This window comes from Sycon ciliatum, chromosome 6 (assembly GCF_964019385.1).
Source record: "Sycon ciliatum chromosome 6, ocSycCili1.1, whole genome shotgun sequence".
Taxonomy (NCBI): domain Eukaryota; kingdom Metazoa; phylum Porifera; class Calcarea; order Leucosolenida; family Sycettidae; genus Sycon; species Sycon ciliatum.
This window is the reverse complement of record NC_088648.1, coordinates 33,106,331-33,127,913: the sequence shown is the minus strand read 5'-3', so window position 1 is coordinate 33,127,913 and position 21,583 is coordinate 33,106,331. Positions and strand designations below refer to the sequence as shown.

General features: G+C 49.1%; 2 protein-coding genes across 3 annotated transcripts; one reads left to right on the top strand and one right to left on the bottom strand.

The window, feature by feature from the left end:
- Positions 1-713: 713 nt before the first annotated feature.
- LOC135819935 (calcium load-activated calcium channel-like) lies at positions 714-12,227 on the bottom strand. Of its 2 annotated transcripts, XM_065333234.1 has the most exons (8): positions 11,861-12,227; positions 6,537-6,614; positions 4,775-4,834; positions 3,837-3,883; positions 3,318-3,385; positions 1,850-1,994; positions 1,358-1,463; positions 714-1,319 (listed from the first exon to the last, which is right to left on the bottom strand). In XM_065333234.1, exons 1-7 carry the CDS (start codon positions 11,928-11,930, stop codon positions 1,377-1,379), a joined length of 555 nt encoding a protein of 184 aa, XP_065189306.1. In that variant the 5' UTR covers positions 11,931-12,227; the 3' UTR covers positions 714-1,319; positions 1,358-1,376. The 2 variants fall into 2 exon arrangements, with proteins under 2 accessions (XP_065189306.1, XP_065189305.1); XM_065333233.1 differs by having other exon boundaries at positions 714-1,463; positions 11,861-12,226.
- A 262-nt stretch (positions 12,228-12,489) lies between these two features.
- On the top strand, positions 12,490-20,661 carry LOC135819934 (peptidyl-prolyl cis-trans isomerase-like 3). The gene is made up of 5 exons (XM_065333231.1): positions 12,490-12,634; positions 14,511-14,585; positions 15,256-15,417; positions 18,439-18,557; positions 19,446-20,661. Exons 1-5 carry the CDS (start codon positions 12,632-12,634, stop codon positions 19,579-19,581), a joined length of 495 nt encoding a protein of 164 aa, XP_065189303.1. The 5' UTR covers positions 12,490-12,631; the 3' UTR covers positions 19,582-20,661.
- Positions 20,662-21,583: the final 922 nt, after the last annotated feature.

Below are 21,583 nucleotides of genomic sequence, written 5' to 3'. Positions count from 1 at the left end.
GATTTACTGCTGCAATGTACATGAAGAGGACATTTTGGCTACTGAAAATTGTGCTGGTTTATCGAGGGTGCTGGATTATAAAGTGCCGGATTAGAGAGGGACGACTGTAATAGTTTGCATGATTTTAGATGTCCTGTTTTAGGATTTCGGTGCTTTTGTGTGACACTGTGACTGCGTGCGCTGCGTACATCCGCTGGCAAGTAAATTCACCAGGCTATCCGCATGAAAAAACCGAAATCAGGACAAACTCAGTGACCTGCACCACGGTGACTACACAATACACAACTGCTCACCGTACCTGTGGCTTACCATGCCGTCAGAAATGATGTACTGCACGAATTACGCTCCCACAGGAACCATCCCGAGTTGCACACTCCGGTTTATGTATTCTTGACCCTATTGTATTGATAAGCCAGAACTAACAACTATAGTCTGCGAGGCCCCCTATGATGTCTTACTCCACCGAGGGGAGGAAGCCATCTCGAAAGTGTGCTTCTTTCCTACCTCTGAATAGTGACACGATCTGATGGCTGATATGACATTCCCTACTCTTGCCCTTCGCAGCCTCCAGCAGCAAACGGGAGTAGTAAAATACCTACTCCCTGGGCAGCAATGGCGCTGTGTGGAGTCCGGTGCACATACACACCCCACACCCACCCACACATACCCCCCCCCCCTCCCCCACACACACACACACAGCTGGGACGCCAAGCTCTGGGGTTACGCAACGTTGCGAAAACCAGCGACCAGTTCTGCAATACAACGTGCAGCAATGCGCTTTCATAAATAAAATTAATCTAAAAACAAACAAGACAGATCTGAAATGTTCATGTCAGAGAAGCAGGCATACCAATACCCGTCCGCGATGACCAGCAGTAACAATCGGCCATTGTAGCAAGTACTTATACACTATTGCCCTAGATTGGTTTGATGCCAATGTGGCCTCTGCTATGTAGCAGAAGGACAGAGCAGCAATTTGACAATGAGGTGTGCACAGCCATACAAACTGCAAACCATGGTACCTTTGCCTGAGAATAGGTTAACTGAACTATTCAATGAGATGCGTTAGAGCGAGGAGACGCAGAGTGTCATCCCGTGCAAGTCGAGGCAGACAACATGCCGACACATTAGCCAGCGTACAACACTGGGCTTGCCCGGCATCTGCAAACACTGCATGGTGGTGGAGAGAGAGAGAGAGAGAGAGAGAGAGAGAGAGAGAGAGAGAGAGAGAGAGAGAGAGAGAGAGAGAGAGAGAGAGAGAGAGAGAGAGAGAGAGAGAGAGAGAGACAGACAGACAGACAAAGAGCAAGAGAGAGAGAGAGAGAGAGAGAGAGAGAGAGAGAGAGAGAGAGAGAGAAAGAGACAGAGAAGGGAATCTACTTGGATGGCGGTGGAGAAAACATGCTGCCTCCCAGCTTGTTTGCCGCACGAGACGGCGCGACTCCGAGCAGCTTTTGTAAATTCTGTAACCAACGCACAACAAGAAAACAAGCAGCAGAAATCAAACACACATCGCCAAAAATAGAAAAGGGAGCACACAGCACCAAAGAAGGATCTAAAGAGGGGAAAACACAGTGACAATTGCAGTCAACTATTAAATATCACCATCACATATTGCTACATAATACTATACTAGTACTGAACACGGGGCTGCTAAACAAAAACAAACAAATAAACCAATCAATCAATTATGCCAGGTCTTCGTCACTTGTTGCCCCCCCCCCCCCCCCCCTCCTTACACCCACCCACATACATGTACAAATACACATCCATGCGTACACACACACACGCCCACACACATGCCCACCCGCGCACCCACCCCGACACACACACACACACATTGGCTGACCTGTCGTATGCTCATGGTGCAGATAATGTAGAGGAAAATAAACGAGCAGTCGGTGAAGTCCTCGCCCATCAGGTTACGATGCGACAGGCCGTGAAACCAGGAGATTGGCACAAAGGGAAGCTTTGCAACAACACGACCATCAAAGCTGTACACAAAAAGACGTGGATAACACAAATACAGACACATCCTCTTCATGACAATCATGATCACAGACATGTTCATTAAAAAAAGTCACGGTTCGCGTCAGACTCGGCTAGAGGCCGAGTTTTCCGCATCCGTAGGAACACCACCACCCTTCAAGGATCAAGGCGCAGGTGCAGCTCCTAAAGCGGTGGGAGGTGAGTAGATCAGCATACCAGCAAGTGGTCAAAGACCGAAAATCCCATTCACTGCACCTGTTCATGGAGTTTTGCTAAACAGTGAGATTATGAATGTCCGAGACTACCCAGTAGATCAACTCGTAGCATGAGCCAGGATTTACTCAATTGAACGTACAGTAAAACCTGTCAAGGCGACCACCTGTCCTAAAAGACCACTGCAACCAGGACCAATGGATGCTATTTCCAGTCAAATGACCCTGGATAAGGAGACCACCTGGTTACAGAGACCACACTTTGAAGGTCCCTCGAGCGGTCGCCTTAGACAGGTTTCACTGTACATGTACATGTATTCAACATACACTGAAACCTGTCTAAGATGACCGCTCAAGGGACCTTCAAAACGTGGTCTCTGCTACCAGGTGGTCTCCTTATTCAGGGTCATTTGACTGAAAATGGCATCCATTGGTCTCGGTTGCAGTGGACTTCTGTGACAGGGAGTCACCTTTTCAGAGTGGTCGCCTTGACAGGTGTTCACTGTACATAATTATAGTTGTACAGATGCGAGGTGAGATCAACTCGCGGCATGAGCCAGGCGTTGCTCGATTGAACCTAGTCGTACCGGTTGCGGCAACAAGAAACTTTTTTTAATAGCAATCAGCAGAATAAGCAAAGCGGACATTGGACGTAGTAATCAACAAGAATAAATATAAAATTCTTGTTGATTACTATGTCCAATGTCCGCTTCGCTGATTCTGCTGATTGCTATAATAAAGCTATTGTCTCCGCGCCGCCTATTCAAGGAACGTTTGACTAAAAACAAACAGATAAAGTTTCATGAGTTGGATGAGCCAAGCGAAGAAGCACAGGTGTGCATGCATGGAGGAAGAAGTATCATGCAAATAGTTGGGATTCCGAGTTTGATGCCTGATGCGATTCACGGGCAGCACAAGACAGTTGAAACAACGTATTGATCACCGCGGTGCACGAGTGTGCGCGCGTGTGTGTGTGTGTGTGCGCGTGTGTGTGTATGTGTGTGTGTGTGTCTGCGTATGTGTGTGTGCGCGCGGGTGTGTGTGTGTGTATGTGTGTGTGTGTCTGCGTATGTGTGTGTGCGCGCGGGTGTGTGTGTGTGTATGTGGTTGACTTACACGGTATTGAACATTCCCATCAGAGCCATGAACGTGAAGCTGATGGCAATCATGGAGTACATCTTGATCTGCAAGCACAATAATTATTGTCAACGCCACACAGATACACAGACACACACGCGTGCGCGTACACACATGCCAAAGAACGCGGTTTCTAGCTGCAAAACAGATGCATACATGTATGGCGAAGGCAGGTCAAGAATATAAAAAAACCCTCGAGTTGCATATGCCACCCGATCAAGGTCAGGAAATGTAACCCACATAGAGATCAGATGGCGGGGGTGGGGTGGGGGGAATGAATGCAATCACACCTGACTTGAAGCACAACACACCTGACCTTCCTGCTACAGTCCCCCTCTTGAATTCAGCACTTTATAAACCAGCATAATTTTTTTATTTTCAGTAACCAAAAATGTCCTGTTCATGGACATCATAGCAAACTCAGATTTTCTAATCCTGCAGAATTTCCGTTGCACAAAATGGTGCGGATCATAAAGGGATCACTGGAACACAACTTACGGTGGACATTTCACGATTCACGTTCTTCAACCTCTCTTCCAAGCTGTCTGCAAGAACCGAGACAAACACGCCGACACAGCACTGCTGTCGAGTACAGTAAAACCTGCCAAAGGCCACCACTCTGATAAGGCGACCGACCACCTGTCCCAGAAGACCACTACAGCTAGGAGCAAGGAATGTTATTTTTTTTCTCCAGTCAAATGACCCTGGATAAGGAGACCACCTGTCCCAGAGGACCAATGGTTGTTATGTGCAGTCAAATGACCCTGGATAAGGAGACCACCTCTCCCAGAGGACCACTGCAACTAGGACCAATGGTTGTTATGTGCAGTCAAATGACCCTGGATAAGGAGACCACCTCTCCCAGAGGACCACTGCAACTAGGACCAATGGTTGTTATTTGCAGTCAAATGACCCTGGATAAGGAGACCACCTGTGCACAGGGGCCACATTTCGAAGGCCGCACGAGTGGTCATCTAAGCAGCAGCTTGTTACGATCCGTCCGGGATTACAAATTTCTTTTTTCAAACCGAAAAGCTCTAGCATTTTTCAATCACCATCCACCTACCCACCCTTTCGCAAGAACCGTAAAGTACCGCCAGAGCGCCCCGTCTCGCGAGAGCGCCCCACCTTGATTTTACAGCCAAGGGAAGAAAATCGTATGGCAGGATGCTACTAAGTTTGTACGATGTGAGAACCTTCGTGTACTAAGGTCACACTTGGTATGCTTTTATGTGGCGCTCGAAGGTAAACTGGGTACGGATTGACTGCACAATGTGCAATGTTTGTACAAGGTCCGTGTCGTATGACCTACAGACAGGAACCCACCTCCACAAGGCGGCCACGAAAGGACGAGATGGTGGGGCGCTCTGGCGCTACTTTGCGGTAGTAAACATGAAGAAAACCGGTTGGTCACCTTGGATGGCCTTGTTACTCACCGATCTTCTTTTTCTGACCACCGCGTACATGCTCTCCTGCTGCATCTTTCTTGCGCTCCACTGCATGCAAACAAGACAAGTGAAGACAATAGAGAAAGGTCATGAGCGTGTACGGCTTTCTTGCATTCCATGTCATGACAACAAGACAAGTGAAGATGATAGAAAGGTCGTGAGCGCGTATGGCTTTCTTCAAGTTTCTTGCGTGCCATTTCATGACAACAAGCCAGGTGAAGATGACACAAAGGTTATCAGCGTGTGTGCAAGTATGGCCTACCCGTGATGCCCAACAACACACCGGGGTTCAACTAGTGTGCACATTGAACTCCGGTGAGAAGTCCAGCAAACGGCCACGGGACGCTGGCCTGGCAGCCGCGAGCACTGCTGGTCCATTTGTACAGTGTGTAGTACGTACACTACAGAACATGTACACGCTAAAAGCAATGAGACGCCGGACCCGGTAATCCCATCGGATTTCAATGTCCACAACAGTACATGTAGCTGATCAGGGAATAATTTACTTTCAATCGTTTGCATAGCAGTTTTGCTACACAAAGTCAAACTTGAATAGAAATTCGAAAAGGTTGCGTAGCAATTTTCTTCAACACTTGACAACATTGTCCTTCTGGAGAGCTGATCAGAGTGTAAGCTCAGACCACAAGTACACTGTAACACCGTAGTTGCAAACCTAGCCTGGTGCCAGGATGCATAGCTCAGCACTTTCGAAGTTTCGGGCATCACACACGCATATATACATCACACACACACACACACACACACACACACACACACACACACACACACACACACACACACACACACACACACACACACACACACACACACACACACACACACACACACACACACACACACACACACACACACACACACACACACACACACACACACACACACACACACACACACACACACACACACACACACACACACACACACACACACACACACACACACACACACACACACACACACACACACACACACACACACACACACACACACACACACACACACACACACACACACACACACACACACACACACACACACACACACACACACACACACACACACACACACACACACACACACACACACACACACACACACACACACACACACACACACACACACACACACACACACACACACACACACACACACACACACACACACACACACACACACACACACACACACACACACACACACACACACACACACATATACATCACACACGCATATACACATCACACACGCACCTCAGACCACAGACGTGCCCATCGCGGAAGCGATGATAGCGAACAGCTATGTTAGACATAGCAACTTGTGCTGGGATTACACCATTCAACAGCTTGCAAGGCTGATGAATTGACCGCCACTAATTTTTAGCCTGGAATCCACCACACAGCTGATTGAAGTGGCTTTTTCTGGCCAGTGAATCCCTATTTTTCATATTTTTCTTACACACACGCCAGACCACATACATGTACTCCGGCATACACTGGCTGTTGGTAACCACCCAGGAGAATGAAAGAAGAGCTAGGAGAATAAGAAAGAGAAGAAAGACGTGTGCGACCATAATCGTCGGGAACTGAACCCGCAACCTCCCGATTGGAAATCGACTGCACACACCACTGCACCCTATGGGACACACACACACACACACACACACACACACACACACACACACACACACACACACACACACAGTTACACAGACACAGATCAAGGTTCTTACGTTGTTTACTGTGCTTGTCCAGTGAGACCTTGAGACGTTTGTATGCATCCGTGCGGTACACCGTCATGTACATTATAGCTGTGGGTGATCACATCACAACACAATACACACACACACACACCACCACCACCACCACCACAACACATACACACACACACACACACACCACCACCACCACACACACACACACACACACACACACACACACACACACACACACACACACACACACACACACACACACACACACACACACACACACACCACTTATATTTAAATACAAACAAAATACGAAATTGTCAGGCAAGTCGTCATTAGCTGACCCAGCAAAACACTTCGAAGTTCAAAGCATTCATATCCGTTATGCACGTTTAAATTCCGAGTTGAGAGTACACGAGAAGTTTGCTACCTCATCACCCGCTAGCAATGAATGGTCCGTGTCCAACAGGGTGACCTCATCACCCGCTGGCATTGAAATGTCCTGGTCCAACAGCCACAGAGTGTCATGACTTGATGGACTGCAGAAAATGCAAGACGGGCTGCCCGTTTCAGCCCTTGCAGAACTCAGCTTACAACTAATGCCATTTCATTTCCTGCAGGCGGGCCACTGGCTGGCTGGCCGTCAGTGGTCTTGACCTGGGAATTTGGCCACAGAGTGATGCCGGTGCACATGGAAGTATGTTAGACTGCCAGCACGAGGAAGCGGACATCAGGGTTCGGTGTCATGCAGCACATTATCACTGGAGTGCTGCAATATGCCGCCCAGACACGGATACCTTTTCGGACTGGCCTGGTCTGGGGCGTGTCTCCCGTGGACTTGACGCAAACGTGTGCGTGAGAGTGGACAACGCCTAGCAGCCCGAGCACTTATACATCCATGCGAACACCCCCTCGATGAAGGCATCGCTGGCAACACTGCAACGCCCACCATTCCACGGGAACGTGCGGCGGTTGCTGTGCAAGCGTTGGATGTGTTACGCTGCTGCGGTTTCGTAGCTTCGTCTTCAGAACATGCGGTGAATGCTGCACAGGAACTCTATGTGTTGAGCAGCTGCAATTTCGCATCCTCATTTTCAGGTCTTGGCAAGAAGACATTCTTCTCCAGTCTTAGAGAGAAGGCCAGCTTTATCAGCGGTCGCACAGGTGCTGGAAGTCTAGCATCAACGCACCGACGCCAGCTGTCCTGGCTTTTGCTGGGCTGGTAGCATGCGCGCTTACTACAACGTGTATGGCTCCATCTTCATGGACATCAGTGCAAGGCGTTCATGCAAGAAGAACGGAACGATGCACCACCAGAAAAGAAAAGAAAAATGCGAAATTATGAGATACAACCGACGAACATACTAGTTCCCATTAGGAGATCATGGGTATAAAAGAGATTGGTGTCGCCTTGATCTACCACATTTCATCTCTAAACTCCGTCTGTCACCGAATATGTTTTTGACCGGCACCTGCTGTCAAAAGACCATGAGTGGTCTTCGCCCTTTTGTAGATCATGCTCATGCTCCCCAATCACCGCCGCCCCATCCAAACTGTGCGATGTTAGAGCCGTGGAATATTTCCCCATGGGGGTCGCCGCCACGATTCGCCGACTGGGTGCGACAAGCGCCATCGCCGCCGTCGCCTCGGACGCCGGTGCTTCCGTCAGCACCACCGGGGCCCGGAATCGTCAGGCCCTCGCGCCTGGATGCCGCGCGTCGACAGCTCGACTTGGTGCCACACCCTCCCTCGGTGGAGGAACTGGTCACGGCAATCCGCCAACGCCTCACCATCCGAACGTATCAACCACCGCGACGACACAATACACACAACCTCCGACAACTACGACCACGCCCGCAACCATGACCACGACCGATACGCCCTACTCGACACCACTACTACGACGCCGACGTTCTCCCTCCACACCGACTGACGTTACCAACAATGCCATCGACCGCCCAATACCGCCACTATTCGGTGCCGCCACCCAATCGTCGTCCTCGTCATGTGTTCCCTCGTCGTGGTCCTGTCTATGTCCATGCCAACCGTAGGTTTGTCTTGTGGTGTCCTTGTCCTGATTGCCTGTCTAATGTTGTCCTAATCGTTTTTCGTGCCGATTTGTAGCCATCGTCCTTGCCAGGTTGTGTGTGCGTTGTTGTCGTTTGTTTTTCTTGTGTGTGTGCGCTTCTTTTTCTATTGAACTTGCGGATTATATCATTTGTGTGTGCGTCTTTTTTGTGTCTTGTGGGTCTTGGTCCGTTTGTTTCCAATGATGTCACTAGCCCTCTACTCTCAAAGAGTGGTGGTGCAACTGAGGTTTGTCTTATTGAAAAATGTTGATTTGAGACCGATTCTTCGCACCTCGCCGGTTTTCGCCATACGTTCGCCTGTTTCCGTGTCTAATGATATTCCTGTGCTTTGTTTGAAGAATACGGCTCGCAGCTCGACGGATTTCGCCACGCCATGCGCTCGCCTGTTCCCTTTGTTGTCCACCATTATGCCTGTGCTTTGTTTGAGTATTTGTGTGAAAGTGTTGAGTGTGCAGGCAGGCGCTTCGGAAGTTGTTGTCTTTCGGGGTGCCTGTCGTTTCTTTGTCGTTGTCCTTTTCCTTGGTGTTACGCGTGCGGGCAGGCGCTTCGGAAGTTGTTGTCTTCCGGGGTGCCTGTCGTTTCTTTGTCGTTGTCCTTTTCCTTGGTGTTGCGTGTGCGGGCAGGCGCTTCGGAAGTTGTTGTCTTCCGGGGTGCCTGTCGTTTCTTGGTCGTTGTCCTTTTCCTTGGTGTTGCGTGTGCGGGCAGGCGCTTCGGAAGTTGTTGTCTTCCAGGGTGCCTGTCGTTTCCTCGTCGTTGTCCTTGTCGTTCTTCTTAGATCGCCTCGCCTCAAGATTTACAACATTATATGCATGCCTTAAATGTCGATTACATTCATGATTGTGTTTACTACTGTTTTAACTATTTTCCTTAAAAAAATGTCGTTCTCTCAGAAGATTATTTGCAGATAAATTATTTTAGACACCTATGTCACCTCTTTCCATTATTACAACTCAACTTCCGCTATCCACGGGCTTCTATTGTTGAGGCGCTGGTCAGTAATCCGCTCTTCTCCTATCCACATACGCTCACGGACAACGTATGTACATGTTGACTTGGCAGTCGCGAGTCAGTAATTGTACGTGTACGCGCATTCAATATCAGTTTGTGTCAACTGACAAATTTCCGGCCAAAAATGTTCAATTTTTACTCGAGCTCGCAAGGAGTGGAAGCCTGCAGACATTATGAATCAAATCCTTTAGGCTGTTCTCCCTTAGCAAACTAGATGTGGTGACTTTGGTGGTGAGTGGAGAACAAAGTTGGCTACTCCTTAGTCCTACGTCGGGCTCGCCCTTTCTGCCGAACTTGACAGGTTTGACATGCTCCTCGTGTGCTCCGGATGGCAGATGCAAGTTAGTCGAGTGTCAAGTTCGGCAGGAAGCGTCAGCTCCATGTAGTAGCAAGCAACTTTGTTCTCCACTGACAGGGGCAACGTCGGAAGGTATTTTAGTGTGGTACGGTCAGCCATCTGAAGTACAATTTAGTCGTGGGGAAGGATGGCTGAGTTGAAAATTTTGGAAATTTAGAGCCCAAATCAGTGCATTTTTAATGATTCACGGGGTACGTGGGGCAAATAGTGGTACGGTCAATACCGTAGTGACCGTACCGTGTGCGACGCCCCTGTCTGATCTATAGGAACAAATCTAACCTATATAAAATGTCGGAGCGTCAGAGCGTCATGTCCTGGGCTGGTAACTGTGCTGGATTGTATACAGTAGAACCCCCCCCCCCCCCAACCCCTCTATCTGGGTACATTAAATCCGGGAACTGCCCGCAACTACAGTCCTGCTCAATGAAATCCAGTCGCGTCACTCGAGCTTGCGCCGTGCACCATTTCGCAGCCCAGTGTTCGCAGGTCTAGGGCTGCGCAACGCTTGGCTGGCACGTACTTGAGTGACGCGACTGGATTTCATTGAGCAACACTGTACGTGTATTATACAGTATACCCCCCCCCCCCCCATCCGGGCACATTGCCCCCCCCCCCTCTCATCCGGGCACATTGCCCCCCCCCCCCCCTCTCATCCGGGCACATTGCCCCCGACTCAAAAGAGTCAAAATACATACTGGATATTTTAGTGCCGTTTTCTTTCATTGAAAAGTTGCTATATTTAGCACTCTCGGGGTCCCACTAGGGCGCTCAATAAACAGTAGCACCGATCTGAAGAGTACTATAATTGTAAGGTGCGCTCCGTGTGATTCGTGCTGCGCAAAGCACGCAATGGCGACTGAGGCCGTCATCTGCTCAGCCCAAACGGAGCACAGACAAGCACGGTACACAGGAGCGTGCATGATCGACTCTGCCTGAAGAGCACTTCAAACAAGCGTTTCCTGGAGCAAGACCTACATTGCTTCACGGTCCACGCGCCCATATCCATCTCCCTAGTCCTACAGTGGTGGCCAGAGAAATCCAACCTCATGAATAAAGTAGCGCCGTGTTTGAGTGCACAGACCAGTATGTGTAGTGCTAGGGCTGCGTAGTACCCGCCAATGGCTATTTTATTCATGAGGTTGGATTTCTTTGGCCAGTACTGTAGACATGCTACACTCCCTGATAAAGCTGATACTAGCATACACACACCTGGCTTATGAGCTGTATGCCATGCCCGGTCGCAAGATCAGGTTTACTTCAGAACAGCGGGCTTTTCTATTCAAGCCAGAATTTTCCGCAAGGCAGTAGAATGTGAGATAAATTTTAGGACGCCGCTACAGCTGTATTTATGTCGCGCATAATGGTGGTAAAAAATTACGGCTGAGTCGGGTAGCATTTCTTCGGGTATCGGGTTCGATTAGTTTTCTACGGGTAGCACGGGTACCCGATCGGGTAATGTTTCCGTGGTAACACCACAATGCACCCCTTCCCTTACACACTGGCCGCTGCTGGGTAGACATGCGGAGTATTACATGAATGTATACATGTGCACTGTACATGATGTCATCTGCGACTTCGGGTTTTCGGGTACTATTCTGTACCCGTCTACCCGAGGTCCTCACGGGTAGCACGGGTACCCGCCTACCCGTGCACACCACTATAAAAATATGTACCTGCGAAACGGTGACCAATCTGCAAAGAGCTCTTCGTCTCTCAATGACGTGTATTTACCGCCAGGTGTCTTCCTAGGGACTCTTGGATCTTTCCTCTACCAAATGGTTACGTTTACACATACAATTGTTTTCATTTTTTAGTGTTGTGTTCTAATCATTCGCCAGGGGTCTTCCCCAAAATTATTCTAGACTAAAGTACAGCGTGCAAGCACTTACCCTCCGCTCCTAGCGTGGTGAACATAGACACCAGCACCACCAGCAACGTATCTGCTACCATTGCCGACATCCTGGCAGCCAAACGTACACTGTTCAATAGGGTTTTCTATTTCTAGTAGAGTGGAAATATTTTCCGACAGGTTCTACGATGCGCCAAAGGACTCAGGGTGTTCACCTGTTTCCAACTAGGAATTGCTCTAACCACCCTCGCGTTGTCTAGACGAGCACCTAAAAAGGATAATACTAAAGGCGGAATGTTGGAGCGCGTACCACAGGCCGGACAACAACAACAACAAAAAAACAAGGAGGAAAATTGTCACTGGACAGTGGAAATGAGTATTTTCAAAAAGCCATTCTGACCAGAGTCATTTTTTGCGACTCCCAGTCCAAGGCCTTTGTCAAAGTTTGTGGTGTTTTCACGTTTCACGTGACGCCATTTCGCGTTGCCATGGTGACCACACAAACCACAGAAAACCTGACTGGTTTTTCCAACTCTTGATCGATTTGGAATACTCGCAGTACAATTCGCTTCGGTATTTTCCGAATCATCTATGCCTGCCCTGGTAAATCTCCAAGTCGCTATCCAAACGTTCGAAAAATGCAACCAGCAGTTCAAACACAGACGTCGAGGATAATTGTGTACTATTATTCAGAATTTGTTTGAGGAGAGCTGTCGAAATCGTCTGATCAGTTATCCTGTGCTTGGCACGCAGGCGTAAAAAAAGGTGTCCTCGCTGTGGAATTCCTGGCAATCTCACCCAAGGAATAAAGATGGTAAGAATGAGCCAAATTTCTCGTAACATTTTATAAAGATTTTATTGTCACAGAAATATTTAGGATTATTGAGTGTGCCCAATACGCCGAAGGGCAGAGCTTGAGCATGTATTGTGCAGCACAGTGCCGTGTGATGCTTATACTTCAGGTGCAGAGCGACAAGGGAAACTGCTATTGTCATTTCAGCATTCACGTACACAATACACAATCACTATGACTGTACATGTTTGCTGAAAATTGCTGAAGATAAATTAGATAATCTACGGCTATGCAATTCCAACAGGGCCACTCAGGGAATAGTACAAAGGGTTGAAAATTGAAAATATCCTTCTGGCACGTTTCCGACTCTTTCCGTTTCATTTTTTTTAAATTTTCACTCAACTCGTGGTCCCTGACCAGTCAGTACACATAGTGCGAGAGAGGGGTGATGGTCAACCATGGCATATGGATGTCATTCTTAGTCCTACGCGCAATGCAGCTAAGCCAGGGGGCATCGGAACCGGAGCGGCAGATGCGACCAAAGCTGCACGAATAATTTACCCTGCAATTTTGAAACAATGAAATATGGGCTGTTTGGGTCCAAATTTCCTAAAACATTTCCAGACCCCCACCTTTTCATAGTCGCCCCAAAGTAGAATAACATTACCCTCCGACGCCCCTGCATATGGGTATCATTCATTACCTTACAAGCTCTTATGTGATAGGGAGACACTGTGCTTGCTCTGAAACTACCGGTGGTAATACCGAGCGTAAGTGAACCAGAGTGTGCAGCTCTGCATACGGGCTCGAGACGGCGGAGTTTACATCACGTTTGATGAGCCGTGAGTCATGCAAGCCATGATCTGATTTGCACACTCTGGCACTCACATACTCTCGGTAATACCAGATAGCCCTGTGTCACGTGACGGTAGCCATGCACACAGCCAATCATGGACCGTGGAGAGCTTAGTGACAGTCCCATGAACTCACATAATCCCCGCTGTCACTGGAGTCGCAGCACGTGAAATCCTTTCCATGGTCTTCCGCCATTCTGCGCAGGTACTAGAGTGGTTGCGCACAACGAAAATTCGTAAGATGTTGACCGTCCGGGTTGGAGTAACGAAAGTTGCTTCAAATATCCGTCCGAACGCGACCGAAACAGAGCAGATCTACGAAAATAGTTTTCGTCACATGGAGTGCTAAAATACTGATATTTTACAACTCCCTGTCTGGACTCTTCGCACCCGCGCGGCCGCCGCGTCGACCCACTGCAAAAAGGTCCATGCGTTTACGAATATTCGTTAGCTTTTTTCGTTGAATAGTTTCGTTACGGTGCTACGAATTTTCGTTGTGCGCTACCTCTCTACTGACTTGTTTGTCGTGTGCTTTCCCTTCGTGTGTGGAATGCAATTCATACCTTCCACTTGCACACTCACGCAGGAAGGTGACTCTAGTTCGCAGCAGTGCAATACGTTCTCTCAGAAGGGCACTTCACCTTACTAGGGGGCTAGCACCCCCCCCCCCCCCCCCACACACACACACTCTCCTTTGGTACACCCCATCACCCTCATTGTGCCCCCCCCCCCCCCCCACCCCACCCCTCCGTATGGCATACCCCACCCCTCCGTATGGCATACCCCCACCCCTCCGTATGGCATACCCCCAGCCCTCCGTATGGCATACCCCCTTATCCTCCGTGTGGCACACCCCCAGCCCCTTAGCCTCTTTGCACCACCCCCTTATCCTCCTTGTGGTACAGGCCGGGTCCCTCAGTTGCCGGGAACCCTGCAGAACACCTGGCAGTGGATTCCGCTTTCTTCGTATTCTTGGCTCGCTTTCAACTTTCTTTGTTTTTGATTTGTTTTGTTTTGGTGCTTTGTTTGTTGTGCCGACGCAGTCCGTCACTCTGCACACTGACCTTGGAGATATCAAGCTGGAGCTGTATTGCGAGCAAACGCCGAAAGCATGCGAAGTAAGAGCACACACGGACGGACTGTGCACTGAGCTGAGTGTTGAGTGTTGAGTGTTCAGTATTGAGTGTTGAGTGTTGAGTGCTGAGTGTTGAGTATTGAGTGTTGAGTGTTGAGTGTTGAGTGTTCAGTATTGAGTGTTGAGTGTTGAGTGCTGAGTGTTGAGTGTTCAGTATTGAGTGTTGAGTGTTGAGTGCTGAGTTCTGAGTGTTGAGTGTTGAGTGCTGAGTGCTGAGTGCTGAGTGTTGAGTGCTGAGTGTTGAGTGCTGAGTGCTGAGTGTTGAGTGTTGAATGTTCACCTTGAGCCACTACAGTATTGTTGGTCGCCGAAGAACTGGGGGTCAACCTACTAGACTAGATCGTTTTCATGTACTACAGTCTATGCACAGTTGAGTCAGCGTGTATACATTGGTATGCTGTGCTTGGTGCTTCTGCTCTTCGCATGCCGTGTACCCATATGCAGTCAAGCGACGAAAAAGATGTGAAAGGACTTTACTGGTTGAGGATGCAGTCGCTCTTCTTGTCGATTTTTACTGTTTTTGTTGTTGTTGCTGTGTGTGTGTGTGTGTGTGTGTGTGTGTGTGTGTGTGTGTGTGTGTGTGTGTGTGTGTGTGTGTGTGTGTGTGAGTGTGTGTGTGTGCGTACATGTGTGTGTATCTGTGCATTGTGTAGAACTTCCTGGCGTTGTGCGCCAGTGGCTACTACAATGACTGCCTGTTCCATCGCAACATCAAGGGTTTCATCGTGCAGACGGGAGATCCGACTGACACGGGCAAAGGCGGACAGTCGATCTGGGGCGAGGCGTTTGAAGACGAGCTGATGGACACGCTGAGGGTAAGCCACACCGCCACTATCCCCTCCCTCTGCCGTACGACACCAGGTCATGCTGTGTGTATAAACCCATTGCAAGGCAATGACGTAATCTGTACCATGACACCCCACATAGCCACCGGGGCATGATCGTGTAGGGTGTTGAGCAGTGCATTGCTGATCTATGGTTGTGTAGGGTGTTGAACAGTGCATTGCTGAGCTATGGTTGTGTAGATCAGCAATGCACTGTTCAACACCCTACACAACCATAGATCAGCAGTGCACTGTTCAACACCCTACACGACCATAGATCAGCAATGCACTGTTCAACACCCCACACAACCATAGATCAGCAATGCACTGTTCATGGTTGTGTAGGGTGTTGAACAGTGTATTGCTGATCTTTGGTCGTGTAGGGTGTTGAACAGTGCATTGCTGATCTATGGTTGTGTAGGGTGTTGAACAGTGCATTGCTGATCTATGGTTGTGTGGGGTGTTGAACAGTGCATTGCTGATCTATGGTTGTGTGGGGTGTTGAACAGTGCATTGCTGATCTATGGTTGTGTAGGGTGTTGAACAGTGCATTGCTGATCTATGGTTGTGTGGGGTGTTGAACAGTGCATTGCTGATCTACGGTTGTGTGGGGTGTTGAACAGTGCATTGCTGATCTATGGTTGTGTAGGGTGTTGAACAGTGCATTGCTGACCTATGGTTGTGTAAGGTGTTGAACAGTGCATTGCTGATCTATGGTCGTGTGGGGTGTTGAACAGTGCATTGCTGATCTATGATTGTGTAGGGTGTTGAACAGTGCATTGCTGACCTATGGTCGTGTAGGGTGTTGAACAGTGCATTGCTGATCTATGGTTGTGTAGGGTGTTGAACAGTGCACTGCTGATCTATGGTTGTGTGGGGTGTTGACCAGTGCATTGCTGACCTCTGGTTGTGTAGGGTGTTGAACAGTGCATTGCTGATCTATGGTTGTGTAGGGTGTTGAGCAGTGCATTGCTGATCTATGGTTGTGTAGGGTGTTGAACAGTGCATTGCTGATCTATGGTTGTGTAGGGTGTTGAACAGTGCATTGCTGATCTATGGTTGTGTGGGGTGTTGAACAGTGCATTGCTGATCTATGGTTGTGTAGGGTGTTGAACAGTGCATTGCTGATCTATGGTTGTGTGGGGTGTTGAACAGTGCATTGCTGATCTATGGTTGTGTGGGGTGTTGAACAGTGCATTGCTGACCTATGGTTGTGTAAGGTGTTGAACAGTGCATTGCTGATCTATGGTTGTGTGGGGTGTTGAACAGTGCATTGCTGATCTATGATTGTGTAGGGTGTTGAACAGTGCATTGCTGACCTATGGTCGTGTAGGGTGTTGAACAGTGCATTGCTGATCTAAGGTTGTGTAGGGTGTTGAACAGTGCACTGCTGATCTATGGTTGTGTGGGGTGTTGACCAGTGCATTGCTGACCTCTGGTTGTGTAGGGTGTTGAACAGTGCATTGCTGATCTATGGTTGTGTAGGGTGTTGAGCAGTGCATTGCTGATCTATGGTTGTGTAGGGTGTTGAACAGTGCATTGCTGATCTATGGTTGTGTAGGGTGTTGAACAGTGCATTGCTGATCTATGGTTGTGTAGGGTGTTGAACAGTGCATTGCTGATCTATGGTTGTGTAGGGTGTTGAACAGTGCATTGCTGATCTATGGTTGTGTGGGGTGTTGAGCAGTGCATTGCTGACCTATGGTTGTGTGGGGTGTTGAACAGTGCATTGCTGACCTCTGGTTGTGTAGGGTGTTGAACAGTGCATTGCTGACCTATGGTTGTGTGGGGTGTTGAGCAGTGCATTGCTGATCTATGGTTGTGTGGGGTGTTGACCAGTGCATTGCTGACCTATGGTTGTGTAGGGTGTTGAACAGTGCATTGCTGATCTATGGTTGTGTAGGGTGTTGAACAGTGCATTACTGATCTATGGTTGTGTGGGGTGTTGAACAGTGCATTGCTGACCTATGGTTGTGTAAGATGTTGAACAGTGCATTGCTGATCTATGGTTGTGTGGGGTGTTGAACAGTGCATTGCTGACCTATGGTCGTGTAGGGTGTTGAACAGTGCATTGCTGATCTATGGTTGTGTAGGGTGTTGAACAGTGCACTGCTGATCTATGGTTGTGTGGGGTGTTGAACAGTGCATTGCTGATCTATGGTTGTGTAGGGTGTTGAACAGTGCACTGCTGATCTATGGTTGTGTGGGGTGTTGAGCAGTGCATTGCTGATCTATGGTTGTGTAGGGTGTTGAACAGTGCATTGCTGATCTATGGTTGTGTGGGGTGTTGAGCAGTGCATTGCTGATCTATGGTTGTGTAGGGTGTTGAACAGTGCATTGCTGATCTATGGTTGTGTGGGGTGTTGAACAGTGCATTGCTGATCTATGGTCGTGTAGGGTGTTGAACAGTGCACTGCTGATCTATGGTTGTGTAGGGTTTTGAACAGTGCATTGCTGATCCCAGCGTACTCACATGCATTTCTCATTCATTCCATATTAGGCAATGCACAATGGCTTGTAGAGTCTAAGGCGACCACTCAAGGTACCTTCAACGGTCTCCTTATCCAGGGTCATTTTTTACTGGAAATAACATCCCTTGGTCCTGGTTGCAGTGGTCTTTTGAGACAGGTGGCTGCCTTTTCCGAGCGGTCGCCATGGCAGGTTTACTGTATTTGTGTGCTTTGAGCGGGCCTTGAGTTGCTTGGTCCAGAGCACCGGGCATAACCTGCAGGGAATACAACTGGCACTTGCTGTTGGCAGCAGGTAGACAATCACATGAACTGAAGACAGCATCTTACTTGAACTTTAAAACTGTTTTCACACATGCACGCGTGTGCACACACACACACATGGACACATACGCATGTACACATGCGTGCGCGCACACACGCACACACGCATGCACACACACGATTCATGAACTGGTGACGTGAATGTGTTACTTATTCCCTGTCTGACAGTCTAAGCCTGGCTTTTGTCTTGTCTGATCGTCTTGCTTGTGCTCACATTCAGCATTCCTTCCGCGGCGTGATATCTATGGCGAATAACGGCATCGATTCCAACCAATCCCAGTTCTTCATCACCTACGCCAAACAGCCCAGCTTGGACGACAAATACACAATGTTTGGAAAGTAAGCATGGACGCCACTGCAGTTTCCTTCTTGCCAGTCACGAGGGTGTGTGTGTGGGGTACAGTAAGATCGGGCGCCGAAGAACGCAGGGGCTCGAGCGCAGCCTAGGAAAGTTCTTAAATTTTTGATTCTAGCCAGACCGTTCTTATTCACACGCGCGCGGCGAGTCGAGTGGCGTCATGACGTTTGTCATGTACATGTACATGTACATGTACATGTAGTGCAATGTAGTACTTCTAAACTAGTGGGTGTCGTAAATGGGAATGACTGTACATGTAGCAGTTACTGTTTACACGTGTACATGACATGTACTCACCTCCCATACATGTACAATGTAGATCTAGTGTTCTTAAATCTGATAATTCTAGCCTGGACTGTTCTTAAATTTTGCCGGTTTTCCAGCCTGGGTGTTCTTCGGCGAGGTGTTCTTCGGCGCCCGATCTTACTGTAGGGGTGAAGGGGGATAGAGTAGCGACAAGTCATGATAGCTCAACGTTTCAAAAACGTTTGATGCTTTTTAATATGGTGCATGTGTGTGCAAATCTTCTGATTTTGTTGTGTCCTCCTTTCTCTCAGTTATTCTGTCTCGGGTGTGATTTTTGTTTTGGCTTTTTCTCTGCTGCCGTTTTCTGTAGTGACTCATGGACTTTCTTCTCCCCCCCCCCCTTCCTGTTCTCTCTCTCTCTCTCTCTCTCTCTCTCTCTCTCTCTCTCGCCCTCTCTCTCTCTCTCTCTCTCGCCTCTCTCTCTCTCTCTCTCTCTCTCTCTCTCTCTCTCTCTCTCTCTCTCTCTCTCTCTCTCTCTCGCGCGCGCGCCCTCTCTCTCTTTCTCTCTCTCTCTCTCTCTCTTTCTCTCTCTCTCTCTCTCTCTCTCTCTCTCTCCCTGGCAGGGTGATTCACGGCATGGAGACGCTGGATGACCTGGAGAAAGTGCCGGTCGACGAGAGAACGTTCCGGCCCAAGACGGAGATTCGCCTGCGCCGCGTCACCATACACGCTAACCCTCTAGCTGATCAGGCTGACTAGGTGGTCGGGCTGACTAGGTCATCAGGCTGACTAGGTGGACGGGCTGGCTATGTGATCAGGCTGACTTGGTGGACGAGGCAGATCAGGCCTGCTATATGAACAGGCTGACTGCAATGTAGGTGGACGGGCTAAGAGCATGGCAGCAGTAGCAGTAACAGCACACAATGTACACCGGCACACACAGCCCTGTGATTATGCTACAACTGAGAGACTACTCTGCTCAACACTACACATGTGTGTGTCTTATCACATTTGTTCAGTTGCGGATCCTAGCCACTCTCCTGCAGTCCTGCACCTGTACTCCATGGAACATTGAGGCTGGGCTCTGGCTGAGAGCCACTCACTGACCTAGCCTAGCCATTCAGCTCTGTGACGACGCCCTGTCCTGTAGCCATTAGAGCACAGCACACCGGTGGATCATGCAGCAGGCGTCCAATGTTCTCTGTACTGTCCGACTGCTGGCACACAGTTTTGTAAGATGTGTCGAAGCCATTGCTTGATCGTAGCACATCTCCAACTGGTACATGTACATGTATCCAGTGTATTGGTTAGTGTGACGTGATCAGGAGCTGCAGACAGACTACAGGAACGCCACCCACGCTTGTCCCGCCAATAATTATCTTCATACTGTGTGTGTGTGTGTGTGTGTGTGTGTGTGTGTGTGTGTGTGTGTGTGTGTGTGTGTGTGTGTGTGTGTGTGTGTGTGTGTGTGTGTGTGTGTGTGCGTGTGTACGTGTGCGCGTGCGCCTGGGTGTATGTGTGTGGGTGTGTATGATGGTACGCATGCAGCAGCTCATAGTCCCGGCGATGGTTCTGCTCTCATGCGCTGTGGACCCGGGTTTGTTTGCTTCTTTTCCGTTTTGTATCAGTGTCAGTTGTCAACGGTATCGCAGGCTGGCCCTACGCTGAATACCCCGAGCTTTTCTTTTCTCCCCAATATTCATCGTCTCCCCCCTTATTGTCACGCTTGTTTTGCGGTTGATGGTTCACGCATGCTGTTAGTGACATCATAATCTTGACTTGAATGAATCCGGCTTGATTGCGTTCCGACACTGTCGGCCATTGTATATGAACTCAGAAGTGATGTTGTGTTTTTAATGAGTCTCTAATTGTTACAGATCAGATCTGTCGGGACTGGCGGAAGCAGTTCGGGACTAGTCCGGCCCTACCCTTAGTCTTGCTTACTTTGTGTATGATAACGTTAGGGCAAGGACGCATCACCTCCTCAGGCGTAAATGCGTGCTGGTGGCCGAACAGTGGATCACGCCTTGACCTGACCAGCCATGGCCCGTAAAGTACCGCCAGAGCGCCCCACCATCTCGTTCTTTCGTGGCCGCCTTGTGGAGGTGGTTTCCTGTCTGTAGGTCATACGACACGAACCGTGTACACACATTGCACGTTGTGCAGTCAATCCGTACCCAGTTTACCTGCGAGCTCCACATAAAAACATGCCAAGTGTGACCTTGGTACACTATGGTTCTAGCACCGTACAAACTTTTGTAGCATATACAATGTTCTTCCCTTGGCTGTAAAATCAACTTGGGGTGCTCTCGCGAGACGGGGCGCTCTGGCGGTACGTTACGGTAATGGTGCCTGTTGCGCCGTCCATGTCGGTATGGGCTTGGCTTCTCTGTGTTCTTGTTGAGTGACCATGTCGGTCCTGTACTCGGCCTCCTGCTGGTCACGGCTAGCTGCGCTGGCTTTTTTCCCTCAGAGTTAGTTTGTGCAGCCCATGGAGCCCTACACATACCCTGGCATGTGTAATACTCCCTGGTGCAGGCTGGTTTAGTGTAGCTATGCAAGGCAAGGGTGTGTCACTGTGTATGTGTGGGGGAAAGGGCCAGTGCAGCGGAGCCTGCATGCTGGTCTTGGCTCTGAGCTCTGGCCAGTGCCAATGCCAGTGCAGGTTTGGTTCTACAGTCGACTCCTGATAATTATAACGAACACCATTGTGCAGAAGAATTAGTTCTTTACAGCCGAAGTTCGTTAAAACAGAAATGCA